Below are 23709 nucleotides of genomic sequence, written 5' to 3'. Positions count from 1 at the left end.
AGTAACTGCTTTCAGCCCTTATTTGAATTTTACTTTACAGATTTTTTATTTACAAGATCCAGTGTTCAGCTGTATAAATACTGAATGAGCTTTAAATATTCATGTTCTTCAGCAGGGCTTGTCAATATTGTTTTTGATTTGCCGTGCCAGCTTGCCAGTTTCAGTATTTCTTCTTTCCCCCAAGACTGGTTTCAAAGACTTACTAGAAGCTATACAGAATATGAAGGTTTATTTCAAAAGAATACATTTGCAAGAATACACGTAAATGCACTCATGTAACAGTACCTTCTGCAAAAATAGGTTACATAATACCCAGTAATGAAAGAACAATCTTATTTCTCTACAAATTAGAAAGCAGAGAGAATAGCCTGGACAACCTTCAAAACGGAGGTTATAGCTGTGTATAGTGTGAGAAGTAGCTAACTTTAAAGCATGACACCACAGAGCTAATGCTGGTAAATCAAACTAGCACACAGCTGCAACCCATTCTTTTATACAAGATTAACAAATATTTTGGTTCCAATTTGTCTTTATACAGCTCTAGTGCCTCAGGGAAAATGCTTATCAAAGATACACAAAAACTATCCAAAATTACAACGTAACTATTAAAATGCCTCCAAAATTGAGAGGAAAGTAACCATGTTAAATTAAAAAAATTTAATCAGGAGTTCTGGACAAGATTTCCTGTTTTTAATCAGAGAAAGTTTACAAGAAATTTCAATAAGTTATCTTGAAACCAAGCAGCTGTAGATCTTAGAATCTTCGTGGAGGTCCACCTTTAAATGGCTTAAATCCTGAGCCACTTCCCCTCTGCATGGAATTCCCTGTGATCTGTACAACTCTATTTATTGGTGATGAGTTACTGGAAACAAAGGTGTTAAAGAAGTGTTATCAGAAGTGTCTACACTCTTGGTGCACAGATAAGAACATCCATACTTCCCCTATCACTTAAAAGTTAAGTGTCAAAAGAATCTTGAAATCATTCAAGACAAGAGGCTTTATAGGAAGCGACTGAGTTTGTAACTGAACAGCACTAGCAGTACAAGAACGGTGGAGCCAAGTGCTGGCGTTTAAGGATGGATTGCATGTTGTGCAGCAGCAAGCCCTCCACAGGAGGCAATACTGATACAACTGCACTTTTACAGGATAATATGCACACTGGGAGCTCAGTGGGGAAGGCGGAGGAAGGAGCTATTTTTGTACCTTGTGTGTGGAGACATCATGCCACTTCCTCCACGGCCATCTCCCATTCTCCTTGCATCATGATACCCACTTCCTTGAGAACTAGGTCCATGCCATTCTTTCCTTGGTCCAGTTTCACGACTGTGCCGTTCAACAACATGTCTGTCTTCATTGTAGTGCTAGCAAGGAAGTTAGTTTCAGAATGAAAGGCCTATTTCATCATCAATGTGAAGTGAGCTTTTCAAGAAAGCTAAGCCTAGAACTCTCCAGTATCACTACTTAAAAATCTAGTAGTTTAGGCTTTCAATCCATAAGCATCTAAACCATTCTCAAAGTAAGTCTTGTTGAAATAACTCTAGATATCAAAATGGAACTATTTTGCAGTAATGAGTGCGCAAAGGGTGAAGTTCCATGAGCTTGTAATTTATACCCAGTTCCACCCCAATCACGTAATAACTAAATAAGCATGTTCCATGCATCTGCAGAAAGAGAAACGTTAAATGCTTAAGGAGGGAGTAGCATGGAAATCTTAGGCTGCTGGTTTTCAAGACAAATCATACAGAATGTTTTTTCAGAAGTAGCACACTGAAAGTAACATGCAGTGTAACATTAAGGACCTGAAAAACATTATGATAACATAACATTATGAAAAGCCTAATCAGCAATTCATTCACATGCTGTTCTGACCCACCTGACAGATACTAGGCCTAATAACTGGGTATGTTTTCTGCAGACATTTTAGCTTAATTAAAGAAAAAAGCAACACAAACACTATTTAAAGGGAAACAAGCAGCTTTAAACTACGCTTGATATGATTTATGTGATGCTGTGTGGTCCACTCATTTTTCCAGCATGATGTTGTATTTCCCAGTTTCCCTGCCTCATGAATCAACATAAAAAAAGAATTACTTACTTGTCCTCCACCTCCTCGTTCTCCCATCACTCCCCGTTCTCCTTCCCTGCTTCCGTACCCAGAAGCACTGCTTCGGCCCCCAGGAGGTGCACCTCTTACATGTCCAGACACTTCTCTTCCTGATCGGTCTGGCCTCTCACCTCTGTAAAAGTTGCTTTTATCAAAATTGTGGTTTCAGTATAATATAATAGATACCAAAACATAAAAGACTTATAAAACTGCTTTTTATGTTCTCTGTATTGCTAGCAGCTTGCAGTTAGCTTCTTGGAAACATTCTTTTAAATCTACATGGCTTGCTCAATAATTAAAAGTTTGCATGTATTTGCTTGTATCAGCATTCTCACGTAAAAAAGCCTCCTTCCTATATATTGCTGTGCATAAATAAGGATAGACTGCTAGGCGTCAGCGTAGAGTTATGGATGTTTAGCATATGTGACAGAGTAATCATCAAGTTTTTCCTACTGTTTTGGAAAGGGACTTTGCCGCTCTTTAGGAAGGAATCTGTTCTCTCTTTACCCATCAGTTCTTGTAAAATTTATCCATGATTATAATGCCTCAAGAATCACTACTGTCACTAGTTGTATATCCAGGAACTTTACCTGCCATCCCGTTTGTCTGTGCTTATGCTTCCTTCGTTCTTCCAATTTGTTTGCCTAGGTGGATTTGAACCAGTCTCTCTTGGATGTCGGCTGTGCGGTATTTCAGGTCTGTCATGAATTATCACTGTTCTTCTTTCGTCTCTGTCTCCTCGCACTTCCCGTCTGTCTGTATCTCGAAGTTCACCTCTTGGTGGTGGTGGCTCATTTCTTCGTGAGTCACTGAAATTCTTTGGGTATCTCTCAAACCCTGGTTCTTCTCTTCGTGCTGTTGGGCGAGTCTTTTTTGCTTCACCTTGATTTACAAATCGTTCTCGCCTAGGTTGTTAAAGCAGGAAAAAGTCATTTGCTTGTCTTCCATTCTTCCCATTTCTCCTTAAATATAAGCTCAGAGGTTAGGAGATACTATTCGTATAATCATATTTAAAAATACTATTCATCTTTTTACATGGTATACATTGCAAGAATCCTTACACACTGAATTATATCTATCTTTACAGTTATCATTTTGAGCTTGAGTTCTTAAATCCACCTTAACATTTTCAGTGGATTTATCTGTGTGTACTTTGGCAACTATAATATTGAAGCTCTTGTAGGGTCTCCTTTTTACCTTCCTGGTATGAAGCACAGGGAATACTAAATCTATTGAGTCAGCTGATGCATGTTCATTTGCAGCATAAAAGTCCAGCAGCCACAATTATGCGGTCTTAATGTTATAACTGGTTAGAGATGGCCCTGGAATATGTATCTACTGCACAGTTGTATGGACTGTAACCAACACAATTTGTGCAAGTCATTAAGTCAGGTGCTTTTAGCCTTGCTTCTTAAGGAGATGAATTAATCAAGCAGGACAGATCTAATTCATTAGAACCCATTTGTGACAAGGTATGAAAGCAGACTAATTGCAAAATTTCTTTTGTAACATGATGAAAAAACCATCATGCAGCAATTTAACATCTCCAGAAAAAAACCAGAACATTTTATGGTATAAATGGCCACTCCTGAAGTAATTTCTAGACACTGTTGCTGCACAATGACATCTTTAACTATTCTAAATTTAAAGATGTTGGCAGACCAACACCTGCTGCCCCATTATCATAACTTACCTATCAAAAGACGACGATGGAACAGAACCTTCTGGGTATCGCCCCCGTTCTCTGTGATCAAAATCATTAAATCTGTTTGGTTGGCGGCTGTAATCTGAACCATGACTAAAACGTGCATCTGTATCAAGAGCCATCTTCTTACTTTCATTCCAGTAAGGATCATCTCTCCTTTAAGAGAAACAAATGAGCCATCATCAGTTACATGTATCCAAATCATGGCCTAATAATACAGAAAATAGTTTCAATTATACATCAGTCGCCTGCTTTAAAGACAAGCATTTGGACCCTTGGAAAGCTTCTAAATGAAAAAGATTGTATCCATAAATGTAAGAAAAATGTTTTTGGTGTTTTTTGTTTCTTTAGACTACCCATCAGCACTATTTTGCAGCTTAGATTTTAGATACCACCAGTACAAAAGAATCCAACCAAAATTTTGCCATCAAAACTCTTCCAGGATAAATAACAACAGCAGCCTCCTGGATAGGAAAAAATTATAATCAAAACAGCTTTCTCAGAAGGAACGGTGTGGAAAGCATCACCCCCTTGCTCATCAGAAGCACTCAGGGGGCAATCTTTATGATGAGAAAGCAAGACACTGTTACTTCATGACGGGAATGAAAACAGCTTCATTTTCATGTACTTCACTGTTCTGCAATTGTCTCTGCCGTGAGACCTTACAGTTGCCCTCTCTTGTACAGTATCTCTTGTACTCTCTTGTACAGTTGTCCCTTAAGTCAACTTTTTGGCTAAGATCTCAGTCCTATTTTTTTCAATTATAGAAACTACTTTCGAGCTTTGATTCAGGTGGCTCAAACTGCCACTGGTACAAGTCATCAGCTTCAACACAAATGAAAAGCCAGCACACTGACTCATTCAGCTGAACCATTCATTTATCAGTAAAGTAAATTCTTAATGAATTAGAATCTAGAGATTTCAGCTGTTAAGGCAGAAGAACAGCTTTTCTCAGCAAACACACAATTATACTACATTCTTCTGGCACAGTAAGAATTAATTAATGGGATGCTTCTATGTCAGAGCACTCTGATACAGATACCATGTTTCATACTTGACATAAAGTGATGTCAAAAATAAATACCAGAAATTCAGTTCTTCTGTGAGAACTTGTTTCAGATACATACACATTTTCAAGTCACAAACAGCTACCAGCTCTTTATAAGGGTTATAAAGCAATGGTTTCAGAATTAATTACCTGTGATCTACATCACGTGGACGTTTCAAAGCGTTCCTCTTTTCCTGTTCATAGCGAAGTTGCTGTTGTTGCCGACGAAGTTCCTCCCTTTCACGAGCAATGCGCTCTGCTTCTTTTCGACGTTCCTACCATGAAAGGGATGGGTAAATAAACACATCAGACACAAGAGCTCTAATTAGAGATACCTATGAAACACTCACTAAGTATACAGAACTGATGTTTGACGGTTTCCTACTAAAGGCTGATATAATTCATGTCTGATATAATTCATGCTTGGATATCATCCAAGACTCAAGAGCATAAAGGAATATTTCTCTGAAGAAGAGACAATGCATCTGTTAGGTATAAAAATCTCCAGGTACTTCCTCATGTTACTAATGTGTTCACTTCCCAGAAATACAGCTCATTAAGTTTGCTATACCACTGTTCTCTAGGAAAAAGCCAATAAAATTACTTAAGACTAACTAGTAGAGACAGTGTCATCTACTGAACTTCAGTATTAGTGTTTCTGACAGACACTACTGCGTCAAGAACTTGCCATCAAATTACTAGTCAAACAAGGTAAAGACTGCTGCTGCTGTTTTACAACTTATTTATTGCTGGGGTGATTCTTTTGAGGCCTGAGTGGAAGGCCAAAGAGAAATTCATACCAAGTGCAAACTGGGTTACAGTCCTCAATTGATAGTGCATTATAGTCTGAACTACAGCTATGTATACCTGTTCAATACGAACACGCTCTCTTTCCAAACGCTCTCGTTCCATCCTTTCCCTCTCTAGCTTTTGCCTTTCAATTTCTAATCGTTCCCTTTCTCTCTGCAAGCATTCTTCTCTTTCATGCATTATTCGTATACGTTCCCGACGTTCCCGCTCAGCAATTTCTCTTCTCCTGAAGAAAGACAATAAAAACAACAAAGAGGTAGCAGAAACTGAATTGAAATTTTCTCATCTAAAACTAACATCCCCGTAGGCACAGGCATTCATAAACTATTTGTGAGAAGGCTACTACTGAGAGAAGCTGCAGTATTGGCTGCGGTATCCTTTTAGCCCTAAGTAGCCAAAGTGTATTCTACAGAACCACTTAAGCAGACAACAAATACTAAAACATTTAAGTCATGAATTATCATTCTGATTCATTTTTGCACAGTTCATACTGCTGTTGTTACCTGCCAGACAACAATACAATAGCTTGGCAAATAACACCATTTTGATCTTAAAAATACTTGCTGTTTCAGCTGCTGCACACTTCAGAATAACAAAATTTTAATTACTTTCTGTCCAAAAATAAGTCAGAAAAACATGGCTGTTCTGACTTGCACAGATAGGTATACTCATTTGTTTTCTTCATCCCCACCTCCTATAGAACAGCTTACAGGAAGCAGGAAAGGCATTTTCTCCTGTAAGATCTACGCTTGCTGGGAATTCCTTTGTTTTGGGAAATGCAGTTAAAAACACAAGTCACTTAACAATTCCCTGCAAACTTTTTTTTGTCACATAAAATAAACAGAATAAAAGAAACTAGCCATTTAGTCCTTTTATGTAAAGAGACAAGAGAGCATTATGCTCTATTTGTCATTTAGGCATGTAATAGTTCTCTAAAAGTTACTATTTTTGGCCACATCTCCTATTAACTTCTTGTCTTTTCACAAAGCAAACTAGCATGCAGTCACACCCCCTCTAACAAGCACTAAGCTATGCGCACACACATATGGCTTTTAAAAATAATAAACAAAAAATTTTGAGTCATTTTATTTGCATAAGGGTACTGTTAGGTACAACCCCAGACTTTAACATCTGAGTAAAAGGTTTGACAGAATACATTCTAATTAGATTTCTAAATAAAGTATCTGATCAATTAATGTGCAAAATAGCCTTTAGCAAAAAGTTGAATTACTACCTTCGGAGTTCAACAGCTCGTCGTATTCTTTCCAATCGAACCATGTGTTCTCGCAATCTCTGTTCCTTCATCTTTTCAAAAGGCAAGATATCCTTTCTACCCCTGTATTCCCTGAATTTCACTTTATCTTGAATAATACGCTCTTTGTTCCTCAATATCTGCGGCTATAGATAGAGATTACAATGGTTATTTCAGAAGTCTCATTCACTTAGGGAGATTTCTGGATGCTACCTTCAAATATCATTAACTACTGAGCTATCCCAAAGCATACAAAGCTTCTATCTAAGCTTAGTAGTTTGTGATACTTCACAGACTCATCAGAAAATAAAATGATGATATCAACTGTAAGGTAGCATCAAATCATAAGGATTCCAGTAAATCGATAGATACTTACTTTCTCAAACCTTCCCCTTCTCACTGTCCTAGAGTGGCCTTGGTCTCCTTTTGTTTGGTCAAGAACTACAACGTGACCTGGGCTTTTACCACCTAGGAAATGGGGAAGTAAAAGAAAAGGGAGAGCGATTTATAACAAGCACAGTCTTCATTTGCTCATTACAGATATTCATTGACTTAGAGATTCAGAAATGTCACCAAAGTGCTACTGGTAGCAGAAGCATGCCAGCACATTTCTGTAGCTAAGTAGTAGTATGATGCATGGAAGTTTTCACAGTGGCTCTGAAGCAAGAGATATTACTGGATTGTAGACATGAATCAGTGGTTAATTATTTTTCTTCCAACTAAAAGCAAGAACATGCCCCCAAACAAGTCAGACACAGATTCACAAGGAGGAAACATGGCTATATTGCATACTTATTCTTTTCTTTTCTTCAGTTTTTTTAGTGGATTCTTGATTAGGGCCACTTGTTCCATTATCACTCTTCTCATCTTTACCTTCTGTTTTCTTGCCTTCTTTACTTTCTTTTTTTTCAGATTTCTCAGATTTCTTCTCTTCTTTTTTGGTTGACGGTGTTCTTGTTAGGAGAGAAACACAAACACAATGAGGAAATTCAACTTTAAAGGATTTTCACAACTTTAGAAGACATCTGAAAGTTCTTACTTGCTGGTTTTATCACTTGATGCAGTTTTCTTATCTCCTGTGCTTCTACTTGAACTAGATTTCTCATCACTTTCCTTCTTCAGCTCCTTTTTGGAGGGATCGCCTTTCACCTACGTTTTTTTCAAAAGCAAATATGTTAATACAGATTTTTGTCCAAGATGGTCTATTTGGGTAAACTTTGCATCTTACTAAACCTACTTTCTCAACAGAAATTTGTTGTCCATGCAGCTCTGTCCGATGAAGGTGGGCGATACATCTAGCCACTTCTGTACTAGAAGACATGGTTACTATGCCGTAACATTTTGCCCCCGGACTTCGTGCATTTGTGACCACCTTTGCACCAAGTACCTACATAAGCAGGTGAAAATTAGCTCTTTAGAAATACATTTCTAGTGAGGAACAGATGTTATGCCAATAACATTTTTACCCTAGTATATATGAAACAAAAAAGCAACCCACCCCATTGGAAGGAACAACACTACAAGTTTGGTAAAGCAAACAATCACACCTTTTCAAAAACCTTATCCCAACTTTCTAATCATGGCAACTTAAAGTTTCTGTCCTGTTTGGACCAGTAACAACCTCACGCATGTTACCTAATCTCTTCTTTTTTCTTTTTTTGAGAACCACCATCAAAATTCACGCTGATCTGAAATTGGTATTTCATCTATAGTAGATGAAAATGCATTAAAAAAGTCAGCCACTGCCAATTAATCACAAGAAGGTATAGTAAATTACGGCATAATATTGCTTAAGGCAAAAAGTGCTTTAAAAGGTAACTACCAAATGTGTCAGCCAAGCAGTTTTGGTAACCAACCCTTAGACAGGTGCCTCTTGACAAAACATGAAGTCTTGTGTTGTGGCTCCTTGTTAGAATTTCAGTAACAACAGGAGCAAGTCTTACTGACTGACACAATTTATAGTGCATTAATTTAATCATTGTAGCAGCCTGCAATGCTGCAGTCCTTTAGTCATTACATTTTTCCCATTTACTTAAAAGTGGGCACGGAAGTACATACAGCTGCTGAACATCTATCAAGCAAAAAGAGGCAGAGAAATGGAAATTTTAACAAAATAGACTCTTACGTTTCACTACTCGTGAAGTCATTAAATAAAATGGCTTCCTTAATTTATTATAAAAATCAGATTCAGAGAATTCCCATGCTAACCCAAAATCCAGGAAAATTGACTTAGTTTAAGCAGCATGTAATATACTTCATGAAAAGAGTCCCCAAAAAAGTAAACATTAGCAGGCATATGTTTTCTAGCTTATTTTTCCCCCCACTCAGAAGCCCTTATAACGCTTTTTTTTTAAATAAATCTTTCAATCTTAAATACAGTTGCTGCAGAAGAACTTAGCCATCACTATTCAATTAAAAAAAAATAATCTTAAGGCTTAAAGTCAGTCCTGACCTCAGTGTTAATGCCATTTGTATCTTACCTCAAAAGGAATACAACTTCCCTATTAAGTTATGGGTCTTCCTCTAAGTACAAATTCTAGCTTAAGGCGCTGAATGTACTGGGTTTTTTTATATTATACTGGTTAGACATTTCATCTCAGATTTGTGTTTAAATGAAGTAATAGTCAGTTTCTGTATTTGCACAGCATAAGGGTGTCATGGTTTCAGCTGGGACAGAGCTAATTTCTCCTTCATAGTGTCTGGTCTGATTCTGTGTTTTGGCATTAGGAGAAAAACAGTGGTGATGACACACCGGTTTACAGCTGTTGCTGAGCAGTGCTGTGCAGAGCCAAGGCCCATTTCAGTTTCTGAGATTCTTGTAACCATCCTGCCAGTGAGGGGCTGAGGGAGCACAAGGAGCTGGGAGGGGCCAGAACCAGGAGAGCTGACCTAAACTGGCCAAAGGGATACTCCATATGACATCACGTGGAAAAAGCTCGAAAACAGTGGGAAATTGGTCTGAGAAGTGCTGCAGCTTGCGGAGTGGCTGGGCATCAGTTGGCAGGAGGCAAGGATATGCACTGGGCATCACTTGGTTTGTAAATATAGTAAAAACCATAACTCTTCCCCCCCCCCTTCCCTTTTCCTCTCTTAGGAAGTTGTTTTTAATCTCAACCCACAAGTCTACTTTGTTTTGGTTTTCCCCGATTCTCTCCCATTGGGAGTGGAGAAAGTGAGCAAACCACAGTGTGGTGCTTAGCTGCCTGCTAGGATAAACCACAACAAGGGGTTATGGGGGAAGAGGCACACATAACACACAATATCACACCACATGAAATACCTTTCCATATTTGCCAAAGAGATTTTTCAAGTCAGCAGCTTTAGTGTTGGAAGAGAGTCCGCTAACCCACAGGTTTCTAGTTGAACTTCCACTGCTACCACTAACACTGCTTCCACCTCCTGCAACAAGTTTTGCAGAACAGCCAACAAAATTAAGGAGACAAAGATACAATGAATATTGAACTAAACTGTTGCTGACAAGAGAAACAGCCTGTTACCTTTAAGTAACTGTTTATCCGGTTACCTTTCTTGAAAAGACTTCTATATAAAAAAAATATACGCCATAAGATTTCATTCATTCACCCACATAATGAGACCAACAGCTTGGCTTACTTGACAGAGCTAGGAAATCATACAGCACTCTGTTTAAGGCATGCTTTACTTCTTATTTAGGTAAGTATATTAAGCTTCAACTTTTGGTTCTTATTGATAACTTCCATCTAGAAGTGCACCCAACATCTGTCTTTCATTAGTATGTCTTTACGCTAATCACATTACCAAAGCAATGACTGAAAGGTTAACGGAGAAGACAGTTAATCCTCAACACAACTTATTTTTCCTAGCCTCCAGAATCTCTCTATTTCCACAACTTCTTGGTGTATACCCTCCATCCAGAGCAGCTTTTTAAACACACTGCTGGATGTAGCTTACCAAATGTTATTTTGCACACATAAAGGAAAATGCTAAGGACGAACAGGAACAAAAAAAACCTAAAATACATCCGTAAGAAAAAACAAACATGTTTAGGCTTAATTGTAACAACTTAGAACTAAGAACTCAAGAGTCATTTACAAGTCCCCAACATCTCTTGTACTGTTTTGTTCAGTTTCTTGTTGTTTGCTGTTAGGTGTATGAACTGCTTCTGTTAAAACATAGCTGGTTGCACAGGCTAGACAAGCATGGGAGCTCCAGTTAAACAGCTGGAAACTCTGATGGTGTGCAGTTTTCAAAGGTAGTTTAACCACCCTCAGAAACAGCTGGCTTTCCTTTCCTTCTTCAATGCATCAAGATGAACCAAGAGCAAATGGTGATAAAACCTCAGCTATCTTCATCTAGGATTATCTGTTAATTCTGGATTGTCTTGATAACTGTGATATTCTAAGTTTATCATTAAACAGCAACTATCTTGGCTTTGTATATATATTTTAAGACAGCCTTATGATAGTGACTATTACAGATGTTATGAATTCTACATGGAAACAGATTTGCTATTTCTTTAACTTCATCATAAATAATTATCATGAACAGACAGGCACGTACAGAAGACTGAATTATGTCTCTCACACAGATTTCTCCTAAAAACTTCACTTCTCATGTGAAGTTCCATTCACCCATTGTGATATGTGAGAGATTCTGTGAAGATTTTTGGGAAAGAGCAAAAAAGGCAAATTAAGGTGGCACATCAGCTTGTAAGAATATATTTGCACAGCGCTGAAGCATCCATATAACTGTTGACATTAATGCACACCAGAGCTCCACCATGATTTTTTTCATCATAAAACTGGGTTTTATGGTAGCAGAAGGAAACACCAAGGTATACAAAGAGCTTCCAGTGTTACTGCACTGACAGCCACGTGCACAATTTTGCTAGCCAGCATGTTAGCTGTTATACTGCAGCTGAAAGTTCACGTTATTTAAAACCGGGTAAGAATTATAGTCTGAACAAATAATTTAACTGGTGTTATATTTAAGTAACTGCATGTGGGTTTTTTGCATTTTTATGCATATATATATAATCAGCCCTTTAGGCTGATGTCAAGTTACAGTAAGCATATCTGAAAATTACACCTTCTTAGCAAAACAAACGCCTGGGAGATGTTGAGTTTGCTCATATTAGTATTTTTATTTATATATATATATTCTATATATATATATTTTTTTTTTCTGTATATAGAAGAATATATTTCCACTGAGTCCCCAGAATAACTATCTTTGATCTTATAAGGAATCTGACATTTTAAGAAATATACACACAAAGAGCTAACGACTACTGCACCCCTAGCACAATTTATTACAAACAAGTTCCATCATATAAGCCATTTTAGAGGAAGGAATTTACTTCAAGACAGTACTGCCCTAACTTGTAATAGTTACCTTTATCATCCTTTGATGTTGTCTTGCTTTCTTTAGATTCCTTAGTAGAGCTAGAGAAGCAAATTAAAAATCAGAAGAAAATTGAAAATACAGAATTTGCTGAACACTGCATTTTATACTAACAGACAAGTTTACATTTCAAAAAATAAAATAAAAAAAATGGCTAGACTGTGTATTTGAACAAATGATTCCCTCATGGATTCTTGCACTGATTTTCCCCAGGATGCCTGAAGATCTAGATTTTCTGACAACTCTATTCAGTGGATATATGGCAATCTTCTCCAGATTTCAGGACGGGGACTTGACTTCATTTTGTGTTCTTAGAACTGATAGCTGTTCATTACCATCATCACAAGGACATTTAAAAAACTCGTCAAATTGGAAAAAAAATAAATAAATGCTGATAATTCGACAATGCAATCAGTAGGACATAGTGTCTATACGAAGATCTTGAATTTTAAAAAGTAACTTATGGCGGTCAAAAAAATCTATAGGCAGGAGCATAGGATACTAATTACAAGATTCTTGCTGCTACCCCCTTAATGTAGAGTGATCTTATTGAATGCTGGCACTCAGTATCGTAAAGAACTGACATAGAAAAACAAACCTCTTTGCTTGACCAGAGGCCCCAGTAGACGAGGGACCTTTCTTCAAAGTATCCTTTTCTTTGTCTCCAGATTCTGCTTTCTTTGAACCTTCTCTGGCTTCCTTCTTGACGGGATCACCCTTCACGCAGTCTTCCTTCTTACCATCTTTATGGTTCTCAGTCATCTCATAGTCCTTGCTTTCCTTCTCCAGGCTCTGTGAAATGGCATCCTGCCCATCCTTTGGCTTACTTGCTTCAGAATCTGTAATTTTCACATTTTTACCTGTTTCTAGGAGGTCATCACCATCAAAATCCAGAGTGATGGCATCTTCAGCCTGGATTGTAACCGATATGTTATCATCCTCAGCTTCTTTCACAGACGTGTTAGCTTCCATCTCTTCGTGAGCCGTGTGATCAGCCTCAGCTAGGCTTTCTTCTGAAGGAAGAGGTTTAGATACTTCTTGTGTACCATCACCAGAACCTGCTTTATCTAAGAGGATTTAACAGGAATAAATATGGCAAAACAAGAAGTTTAAACAATTTCATATGCATATGCTAGAATAGGACCTAGAAAATACAAAGCCAGTTATTAGCACTGATGGAAGGTTAGGAAAAAACACAAGGTGTATTAACACAAATATAAATCCTTTACCCAGGATCACTTATTCTTCATGGCAAAACACATTTTCTAGAGACAAATACCAAAACATTAGGAGTCAGAATACGGTTCCATCCTGGCGATACCCGTTCTTCATAAGAAGTATCCATTTTCCAGTTTAGGATTTAGCATGTCGTAAGAAAATAGTTGCCTTGGATGCTCACAGTTTGGTTTAATCCATCTTTCAGTCTTCCTGGTTTTGAGACTTCGAACCTTCCCAAATCCAAAAGTATTACAGTCTTGCAGAATTTCAGTCAGTCTTCCACACTGGTGATCTTTGGCTTTTCCTTTCCAAGCTTGCTGTTTGGCAGTCAAGTTAACTGTACAAGGCTACTGCAGAAAATAGAGGAGTGAGCTTTAATCCAGAGTTCGTAGGCAGATGGTCCTCAGTCTTCATCCACTGGACAGATTTTCCATCTCAGTCCTACACCGGCACCTCAGACGGTGTTCTTCGGCTCGCACTGGAGAAATATTTCAGTCATAGGTCCCTCGTAAACAAGGAGTCTGTAGTTTTATCCTGTAACTTCAGTGTTTATTCCACCTTGCGTAACGTGATGTCCCATGTCCTTGTCTAGTCCACAGTATGTAGAATCCTTAAGACTTCTGTCCAGAAAGTCTGTTTTCCCAAATGCATTATATTCCTTCTATAGTTTCACTAATGAGTACAACTTTAAAAAAAAAAGGTAGCCACTCCACAGGTTTCCAAACACTTGTTTTACCATTTTATATAGAAATGGTATTTCCAAGTGACAGTAAGTCAAGCATATGATGGTCCACACATTTTTGGGTGCTCAAGTTCAGTGTAAGGGAGTATCATTTCAACTCCATTAAACATCAGTTACTGCAGTGCAAGTTGGAAGCATGTGCATCAAGACTTACCGTATACTAGAATCAGAGTCCTTGAATATTATGGTTGCTTTTGTGTATGTTTTTTGTTTTTTTAAGATTCATGGTATTGCAACTATACTATACATCCACCACAGTAACTGATAAGTACTGTAATCAACTCTTAAAAGTAAAATAACTCTTAAGAGTGAGATAAACCCATTGGCTGCAATGATTCCAGGTGCTGAGCTTAATAAGGAAACAACTGATACTTAGTTCTGGAGACAAGACTAAGATTAATAAAGAGACCAAATATTACAAGAGAAAATTGCCTGGTCTTAGCAGGCTAAAGACTTCTGAACTATAATAAACTTCAAACATACCTTTCTCATTTTCCTCATCTTCACCATCCTGCAAGAAAAGGAAGTCAAGACTAAATGTCTTCTATTTTAGAACTTAAGGTAGAACAATTCATATTTTCCATCAAACTTCAATCACGTGAAGGCAAATTAAAGAACTGAAAAACTACTTCCAAAGAAAACATGATACAGGAAGTAAGACTGTGTTCCTTCCTTGTCCAATCACTGAAAATTTGTACCAAGGCTTGCTAGTTTCTGTCTGCAACACTTGCAATTGGCTGCAGCATCAAACAGACCCCTGTCCTGCTACAGCCTTTAGAATGGATGGATGTCACACTTTTAAGCATTACTTTCAGTGAAACATAAGTACTCCACCACTGGCTTTCAAAGCTTATGAGAAGAAAACCTACCTTGTTTCAGACTTCTCATTCAGTATTTCAAGGTGAAACATGGTAAGTAAATTCTTGTCAAAATCTAACACCACTAATAAGACATGGTGTATGAGATGTCCCTTTTTGAGATGTCAGTGCCATGTTACTCAGACTGTATTTCTGAGCTTAAAGATGTTAAATATGTTAGCATTAAAACATATACAGATAGATATTTTCATATCTAAATATATCAAATCAATTACATTCCCCAAAGGCACATTTCCAATTTAAACCAGAAGTTCTACTCCTAACAGCTGTATATACTATGTTATCATTTGTCATAGCCCTCAAAAGCACCTTTAAGACATTTCTTGCTAAGTTTGTGCAATGAATATTCCCAGATTATATATGGGAGTTTGCATTTATATGTGATGCCTTGTTTGGAAGTCACAATTATTTGCTCTATTGAAAATAAATAACTAAATAAAATCTCCCTTAATGTAGCACAATGAAGGTAAAAGTATACAGTACCTGACCCTCAGATGCAAGCTGGAACAAAAGGCAGTCTAAAATGATCTTTTCAAAATCAGCTCATGTGCAAAACAATTAGAAATTATTTGGAACTCACGTGGACACTTGGGAAAGTATAATCCTCCATGTCTTGACCTTCGTTTTCCTATGAAAACAGAAAAAGAACTTGCTCAGCAAGATATTTGTTTTAAGATGCTTAAAAAAAAAATGAATAACAAGCAGAGCTGAGAGATTCAATTAACTCAAAACATTTTAGCTAAATCAATACACGTTTGAAAAGCGAGAACTTTTCATGACTTCCATCTTCAACCAAGTTCGGCATTCAGACTAATTATGTTACTACTAGTAACGGGGAAAAGGACCACCTGGGAAGTCAATCTTGGACTGTGGTATTAATTGATAAAACTGTACTGTATTTATTTCAGGCCTATTCAGGTACAAACCAAGAAGAAAAGAAAAAGATTTCCAATCTATCTTTTAGAGATAAGAAAGCAAGAAGAAGTGGAAGAACTAGTTCTGACTTCCCATGAATACACGTTGCTGATAACAATGCACTTAAAATACAGCGCACCTGATTTTCAGAATCCTTTTCTACATCTTCTGTTGTCTCTGCTGGCTCCACGTTGAGGTATCTTTTCTTTTCTGCAGATGGGAGTTCTTTAGAATTTAAGTTCTCATCTTCAGCAGATTCTTTGAAGTCCTTCAATTCATCATTTCCATCTTGATCGCTTGTATCTTGAGTCTCCAATTCACTTTCCTGTTGATGTGAACAACAAGTATTTAGCATTACTGTGGCTATTAGATATATTAAAAAAAAAAAAACCACAAACCAAAATCACCATCAGAATCACTATTTTTGCAAAGTTTTTTTTTTTTTTTTTTTAAACTATAACCAAACACTGAACTTAAATAGAAACTGGAATATACTTCAATTTTTGAAAACAAAACAAAACAAAAAAATACATACTTTTATTACCTTGACAAAGGAATCATCTTCAACCGAAGCATCACCGGTTGATTCATCAGCTTCCTGCTTTTTACCTGACAAAACAGGACAGGCTAATGACAAAAGCTGCTACGTACAGCATGTTTTCTTTCAATACTGATTACATGTAGGGCATTAGTTTATTATTCTCTATATGCTCTAGTTTATCTGAGCTGTCCACTACTATTTAGCTCTCCTAAAGTCTAGTGTTTTTTTACGATGAGGAGGGAAAAAAAGTCAGATGAGTGAGTATGACTACAAACAGTTAATGCTGTTTCATAAACAAGCAGTTATATCCAAGTTGGTGACTTGATATTATATCAACTCCTCTACTTTCAGTTACAATGAAATGCAAGAACATCAAAGTATACATATCTAGCACTCTTGGAGCTAAAGCATACTTTATAACTTAAGATTTTGGAAAGACCGGTCTGTATAGGATAATTAGCATCACAGAGCAACTTAGGTTGAAAAGAACCTCTGAAGATCATCTAGCCCACCCAACCTCCAGCTCCAAAGAGCACTAATTTCCAAGTTACAATCATGTTGTTCAAGGTTTCGCCTAGCTATGGTTTTGATCATCTGCAAGTCTGGAAGATTCTCAAAGCCACCTTAATTGAGAGCTTTTCATCACTACAGGGAATAATCAGCAGCACAAATGAGTAAGGTCACGCATCTGGTTTACATAGGGCACATTTCACTGAAGAACTCCAGTACACATATACTTTTTTCAACTAAAGATGGCTCAGTGAAGATGACAACTAGACAGATTCCCCTTTGGAATCCACTGCATTTCACAGAATCATAAAAGTTGGAAAAGACCATGAAAGTCGTCTAGCCCAACTGTCAACCTATGACCACCGTGCCCACTAAACCATGCCACTCAGTGCCACATCAACCCTCTTCTTGAGGGATCTCCAGGGATGATGACTCCACCGCCTCCCTGGGCAGCCTGTGCCAATGCCTTACCACTCCTTCTGAGAAGAAATTCTTCCTAATATCCAATCTGACCCTCCCCAGGTGCAACTTAAGGCCATTCTCTCTCATTCTATTGCCATTACCTGGGAGAAGAGGCCAGTGCCACCTCACCACAACCTCCTTTCAGGAGCTGTGGAGAGCAATAAGGTCTCCCCTGAGCCTTCTCTTCTCCAGACTGAAAAGTCCCAGTTCCCTCAGCTGCTCCCCATAATACTTGTGCTCCAGACCCTTCACGGCTGCATTGCCCTTCTCTGGACACACTCAGAGACTCAATGTCTTTCTTGTAAAGAGGGACGCAAAACTGAACACACTACTTAAGATCATGAGATCTCACCAGTGCTGCATACAGAGGGACGATTACCTCCAGCTCCTGCTGGCTGCACTGTCTCTGATAGAAGCCAGGATGCCATTGGCCTTCTTGGCTACCTGGGCACACCGCTGGCTCATGCTCAGCCAACTGTCAACTGACACCTCCAGTCTCTTTTCTGCCACACAGCTTCCCAGCCACTGCCCCAGCCTGCAGCAATGCACAGGGTTGCTGTGACTGAAATGCAGGACCCGCACTTGGTCTTGTTGAACATCATCCTGTTGGCCTTAGCCCAGCCATCCAGCTTATCCAGATCCCTCTGTAGGGCCTTGCTACCCTCAGGCAGATTGACACTTCCTCCCAGCTTGGTATCATCTGGAGATTTACTGAGGGTGCACTCAATCCTCTCACCCAGATCATCAGTAAAGATATTAAACACAGCCATCCCCAACACTGACCCCTGAGGAACACCAGCTGTGACCACTCACCAGCTGGATTTAACTTCATGCTCTGGACCCAGCCCTCCAACCTGTTATGTACCCTGCGAAGTGTACCTGTCCAAGCCATGGCTGCCAGCTTCAAACCTTCAGCAAAAACAAGACCAAAGAACACTAAATACAGAAATGTCCATACCAACATGCTCCTTTTAGAGCATTCTGTCCAATTCATTCTACTGAATATGAGCCTATGTTACAATTTTCAGCAGCTCAATTAGAAAGCAGCTCTTTTGGGAAGAATTGTTGCTATCTTCTGTTGAGAATCTGTATCAATTCAAGATGCAAATGAGATGAGTTGTTTTCACTGAAAGGCAACACTGACAGCATGCATACACCATTTTGCAGTTTTCAGTTCAGAAATACTCTAGGCTCCAGGAAAAGACACATGGCAGAAGTTATGTTTATGATTACAAAACATGAGAAAGTTTCAATCTTAATGCATAAAAAGAACCAACAAAATATTCCCATTTTTTATTTGGAATGAAGTAGATTTCAATAGATTTCTGAGATTTCAGAGGAAAAAAAAAAAAACACTAAAAAAAAAAACCCAGCAGCACAGGTATACTGAGGAAAGCCAGCTTTCCACAGAAAAAGATGTAGACTGATATCAGAAAGGGTAGTTATCTATATCCTTCACAGCTGAGGTTTAAAGGAAGAGTATCCCAAAGTTTGTACTAATATTTCACCATTCTACAATATGATCTATAGCTGCAGATAACCTCAATGTTAGTAAAAAGCGGAGAGACTGCAAGGACATGTTCAGTTATTTTTTGCTTTAACATTCTCATTTCAGTTCTTCAGTTTGTTAAACCTGCAAGTCCAAGCTCTTCCTGTGTCCCATATCCACTTAACCATACAGAGAGGTACCACATGCATACAGCTGATGCCAGACATTTAGCAACTAGCTAGCATGTACAGTCTTGAAAACTATTTAAATTCATTTGTTTTGCCTGAGGAAATCTGGCAGGTGAACTATACAGTGAATAAAAAAGAACTGACACAGCTATCTCTACTATGTCCCATCATTCTGCAATGGTGGGTAGAGGTAGGAAGTTTACTTTCAGTGACAGTTCTGCGTTTCAGGTTACTTTGACCTGATCAGTTACTTACTTCACGGGACTGATGTTGGCATAGGTTCATCAGCGACAGTGACTTGCTAAAAAGTAAAAATAAAAAGCCAAACCTGCATCCATGAAAATTCAAAACTTCTCTCCATTCATTTACCACAGACTGCCAAAAGTGACACTGCAACAAACATCTTTCAGAAACCAACAGTGTTTGTGAACATGCTCAAGACCAGTCTCACTTAGAGGAAAATAACTGTGGCTAGAAGGTATGTTAAGAACTACTGTCCCGACAGCTGAGCCTTCTGCAAAAGGCACAGTGAGTCTCAACTCATACAAGCTGTCAACAAACTGAAACATCTCATGTGTACGGTTATCTACGCAGTGGCTCCTGAAAATGTCAGTGGCGTAAATAGTACTCACCACAAATGTGGGTGCCTGAGCTAACAACACAAACAGTAATTTGCCTTGGTATGATGGCACTCCTTTACAAGCTCTGCTCAATCACTTTTCTGGCAATGGATACACACCATAAAATTGCAACAGACTTTACCCAGAGAATGGGTATCCTCTTTAGAACTAAGTAGAAGATTTAGAACATCTTTTCAAATGTTATTTTAACATTATGTGGGCTTATTTTCTACCATTTACAAGTCCTACATTAGCTTAACTTTGCCCTATCCATTTGTGGCCCTCTACATAAGGAACTGAGACTGAGTATCCAAAATTACCTAACAGTGTATTTTAGACAAGTCTTCAGAAGTTCAACCTGTATCAATATTCCATATCCAGTTTTCCTAATAGACAGTGCTCAGAGAAAAGCCACCTCACTTCTTCCTTAAGAGTTGTAGCAGAACTGACTACAAAAGACATTCAGATCTAAAATTGATGGCCAGCTGATAGAGCTGATTTCCACCCCCACCCCAGGGAAACCTTCCCTCCCATTCACCTCTGTCTGCCGAGAGTAAATTTATCCATTACTCCCACTCTCTCACCTTTTCTAAGGCTCTGTTTTCTTTCTAACTCCAACATCCAATACTCCTCCTACTCTGCTTTGTACAGCAGTAGTAGTGTGAAAAAAAAAATCCTGCTGAACTGGTAGTGTCATTCATTTTACTGCTAGGCAGCAGTAAAATAATTAAAGTTAAAAACCCACTAGAGCTAGTCTGAAGTTATTGGGAGGTGAAACATCAGCACAAATCCTGGAACAATCTGTGAGCAAAATCAGTAAAGGATGCAACACTACACACAGCGAAGAGTATATACAAGCCTAAGGAAGAACAAGGTACTTCATTTTAAGAGAAAATTCAGTTGACAAGCATGCATCTCCTACATGCGTTCAAAAGTTTCCTAGTGACGTGGTTAGGGAATAGATTTTTCAGGCAGTAGATTTCCAGATATGGTGGGCAAACCTCCTGGTTATCAACAATATCTTTCAACAAAAAGCAGCAGACAGAGAAGACAAAATCAAAATCAGCAGTTAAGACAAACAATGCATAGCTGAAAAGAAAGAGTATGACTGCTAGAACACATTTCCCTCCAGCTCAAAGGTACTGACCAGAAAGAACAGTTAGCAGTAATCCAGTAAGATCCTGAAAGATTTTCCCTTGACCAATTAGTGATTTTTTTTTCTTGTTCTTAATTTGGAAGATTAATGAAGCATAAACCTTTGTTTTGGCACAAAATACACTCGTAAGATTTTTGTACTCCCAAAAGTAAAGAGAAACTTTTGAGTTTGCAAGAGTAAGCAGATAAGAACTTAATGAAGGTCATGTTTTGCTTTGAGTTGTACTGAGGCTATACACGTGATACATATGAGCCTAACAATTTAATTCCACAGAAGAGGTGGCAGCAAGCAGCCACTGAAGCCTTGGCTCAGGCAGCAGCAACACTAGCAGGCAAACTATCTTTGTGGAAGCAAAACAGTACAACTACACAAGAAGCTGGTTCAAGAACATTGTCAATCTAGTTTGGAGACCAGGAGGATAAAAAGCAGCAGATTAGAAAAGCATTCATCACAGCAGAACTAACTGCCGTTTAGATCTCTACATTAAAAATTGTGGAAGTGTGCCCTTATTTAGCTTCCATGTTGTTTTCTTAAGCGTTGGTTACCATCCTCAGAGTAAGGATAAAAGTAATAACGCAGAAGAGAATGAAACCATATTCTCATCTTATTCTGCCTTCACTTTTCTAGTGTGCCAGAAGCACAGCTAGGATGTCGCTCAAACTCCCTATGGAAACATTTTATTATTAAACTGCCCTCTCACAGCACCGGACAGAAACAAGAATAACCATTTCCACCACAAAACCCAGCCTAAGACAAGTGACAGTGGTATAAGATTGACGATTTCCAAAGCAGGCGTCTATGAACGTTCTCAGCATATATGTTCAGCGAAGAACACTATGCGTAAAACAGACACTTCCTTCCCCAGTATTACTTGACAGGTTACAGACATCTCCAGAAACAGAAAACAAGCGACTCTCCCGCAAAACTCAAGCTCACAAAACACAAATAGTTACACATAAGTAAACAGTGCCAACCAAATATATCAGTTGTAATCTAGATAATTATTTTTCACAACATAAAAACGAAAGTCTCTTAGTACAATGTTTTAAATCACACAACATTCTGATTATATTCAGGAATCTCTCAATTATAAACCTCTTCAACGACAATCATGTTGATAAATCACAGCACACAGCACTCCCCAGCTCTGACCCCTACCACATACTGTTCCACACTCACCACTAATGTGGGCCAGATACCTTCTCACAGCTGAGCAACCTGCCAGCTCACCCCTTGCCATGGCATGGGCTCTCAGCCACTACGCTGACACCCACCCATGAACACTCCATGCTCAGGATCCCATTATACAGCACATCCCAAAAAATCTCCCAGAACATCTACAGTGTTAACAAACACAGAACAAGTCTCCAGGACGCAAAGACTGTACAGCCACCACCTTATGACACATCACCTGGCCAACACATCCCATACGTACCCAGCACCCCTATACTTCACAAGGCCCAATGCATTCCACACCCTCAGTGATAAGCAGATGTGTGACACAGGGAGGCAGACAGAGCATGCTGCAGGAAAAGGAAGCAAGCTGGTACAACAGGTGGTGATGGGAGGAACAGAGATGATGAGGAGGGAAACACCATGACTGAAAGCAAGTACAGAGGACGAGGCGCCTTATGTACAGAACTCACAGACAGTAAAGCACAAACACAACTACAGGGACCACGGTTCGTTACTTCTTTCTTGAGAAAATGCACGCAACAAAAACCTGTTTAAATATATATATCAACAGGTATTCACCTTTGCCTTTAGCTGGCTTCTTGGTGGGTGTGTCAGCCGAGACAGTTATTTCAATGTTATCTGGATCACCTCCCTCTTCTTCGATAGCCTGAATGAGACATAGGAGGATAGTTTTTAATGGAGCTCAATGGGAAGCGAGTCACTGCCGCTTCAGGATATCGGCAAGCCAACTTATTAGATCTTCAACTAAACAATTTCTTATGAACCACTTCAGGTTAAACCTCCCACCGAAAGCTGTGGGAGAGGGAGGAAAGGCTGACGACAGTGACAGCTGTTTGTTTAAGCTGTTCTCATGACATTCCTAAGGACAGCTTATCGAGCATCGGCACGTTTCTCTCAGGAATCACTACGCCGGGCCGCTAGTCAGCCGCAGTGACATTAAGGTCCAGGGAGCAGTCAGCAGCCAGCGAGCTGCAGCGCGCCGGGACCAGGGAGGGCCTCAAGGCCGCGGGCCGAGCCCCGCCTGACGCCTCCGCTCTCCGCGGCCGGGCAGGGCGTGCCGCCGCCGGGCGGGCAGGGCCGAGCCGGGCCGGGCGACCCTCACCCCTACGCCAGCAGCGGCACGGGGAGCGGTCCCGCACCCCTCGCCGGGACCGCCACCGGGTCCGGGAGGGCCCCGCCCCCCTCACGGTGCTGCCCCCGGGCCGGGCCGCGCCGCTCAGTCGGGCCCGCGGCCCGCACGGAGCTCTCACCTGCTTGAGCCGGGAGATGAGCACGGTCTTCACGCCGGTGACGTCCAGGTTGCGCCGCTTCAGCTCCGACTTGAGGTCGATGACGCGCAGGTCGCTGATCTTCTTGCTCTCTGTGGTAGGCGGCGCCGCGGCCGCCGGAGCGGTGGGCGCCCCGGGAGCCCCCGCGGCGGCAGGAGACGAGGCGGCGGCGGCCATCTTAGAGCGACTGAGCGCGGCAGCTGCACGCACAATGAAACCCCCCC

The 23709-nt window shown here is 39.6% G+C and overlaps 1 protein-coding gene across 9 annotated transcripts; it reads right to left on the bottom strand.

The window, feature by feature from the left end:
• Nucleotides 1–212: 212 nt before the first annotated feature.
• On the bottom strand, nt 213–23674 carry SLTM (SAFB like transcription modulator). 9 transcript variants are annotated; one of them, XM_025154000.3, is made up of 21 exons: nt 23468–23674; nt 22776–22863; nt 16590–16663; nt 16194–16379; nt 15720–15767; nt 14745–14772; nt 12900–13368; nt 12293–12342; nt 10200–10342; nt 8157–8306; nt 7959–8068; nt 7712–7872; nt 7296–7387; nt 6902–7065; nt 5725–5893; nt 5008–5132; nt 3798–3965; nt 2695–3009; nt 2096–2237; nt 1204–1361; nt 213–862 (listed from the first exon to the last, which is right to left on the bottom strand). In XM_025154000.3, the coding sequence occupies exons 1-21, from the start codon at nt 23660–23662 to the stop codon at nt 754–756; spliced, it is 3144 nt and encodes a 1047-aa protein (XP_025009768.1). In that variant the 5' UTR covers nt 23663–23674; the 3' UTR covers nt 213–753. The 9 variants fall into 9 exon arrangements, with proteins under 9 accessions (XP_025009768.1, XP_025009771.1, XP_040562778.1 ...); XM_025154003.3 differs by having other exon boundaries at nt 7793–7872; XM_040706844.2 differs by having other exon boundaries at nt 10200–10318.
• Between the last annotated feature and the right edge of the window lie 35 nt (nt 23675–23709).

This window comes from Gallus gallus, chromosome 10 (assembly GCF_016699485.2).
Source record: "Gallus gallus isolate bGalGal1 chromosome 10, bGalGal1.mat.broiler.GRCg7b, whole genome shotgun sequence".
In the NCBI taxonomy this organism is placed as follows: Eukaryota; Metazoa; Chordata; class Aves; order Galliformes; family Phasianidae; genus Gallus; species Gallus gallus.
This window is presented reverse-complemented; position numbering and strand designations above follow the sequence as displayed.

What these genes read in the sequence shown, in the direction of transcription:
- SLTM (XM_025154000.3), bottom strand. Translation starts at nt 23,662, where the DNA reads ATGGCCGCCGCCGCCTCGTCTCCTGCCGCCGCGGGGGCTCCCGGGGCG. An exon ending in ATACTTTCCCAAGTGTCCAC is followed by an intron (nt 14,773 to 15,719) that starts GTGAGTTCCAAA and finishes CTTTTCTTGCAG; the next exon opens with GATGGTGAAGATGAGGAAAA. An exon ending in AACAAATTTCTGTTGAGAAA is followed by an intron (nt 8,069 to 8,156) that starts GTAGGTTTAGTA and finishes AAAAAAACGTAG; the next exon opens with GTGAAAGGCGATCCCTCCAA.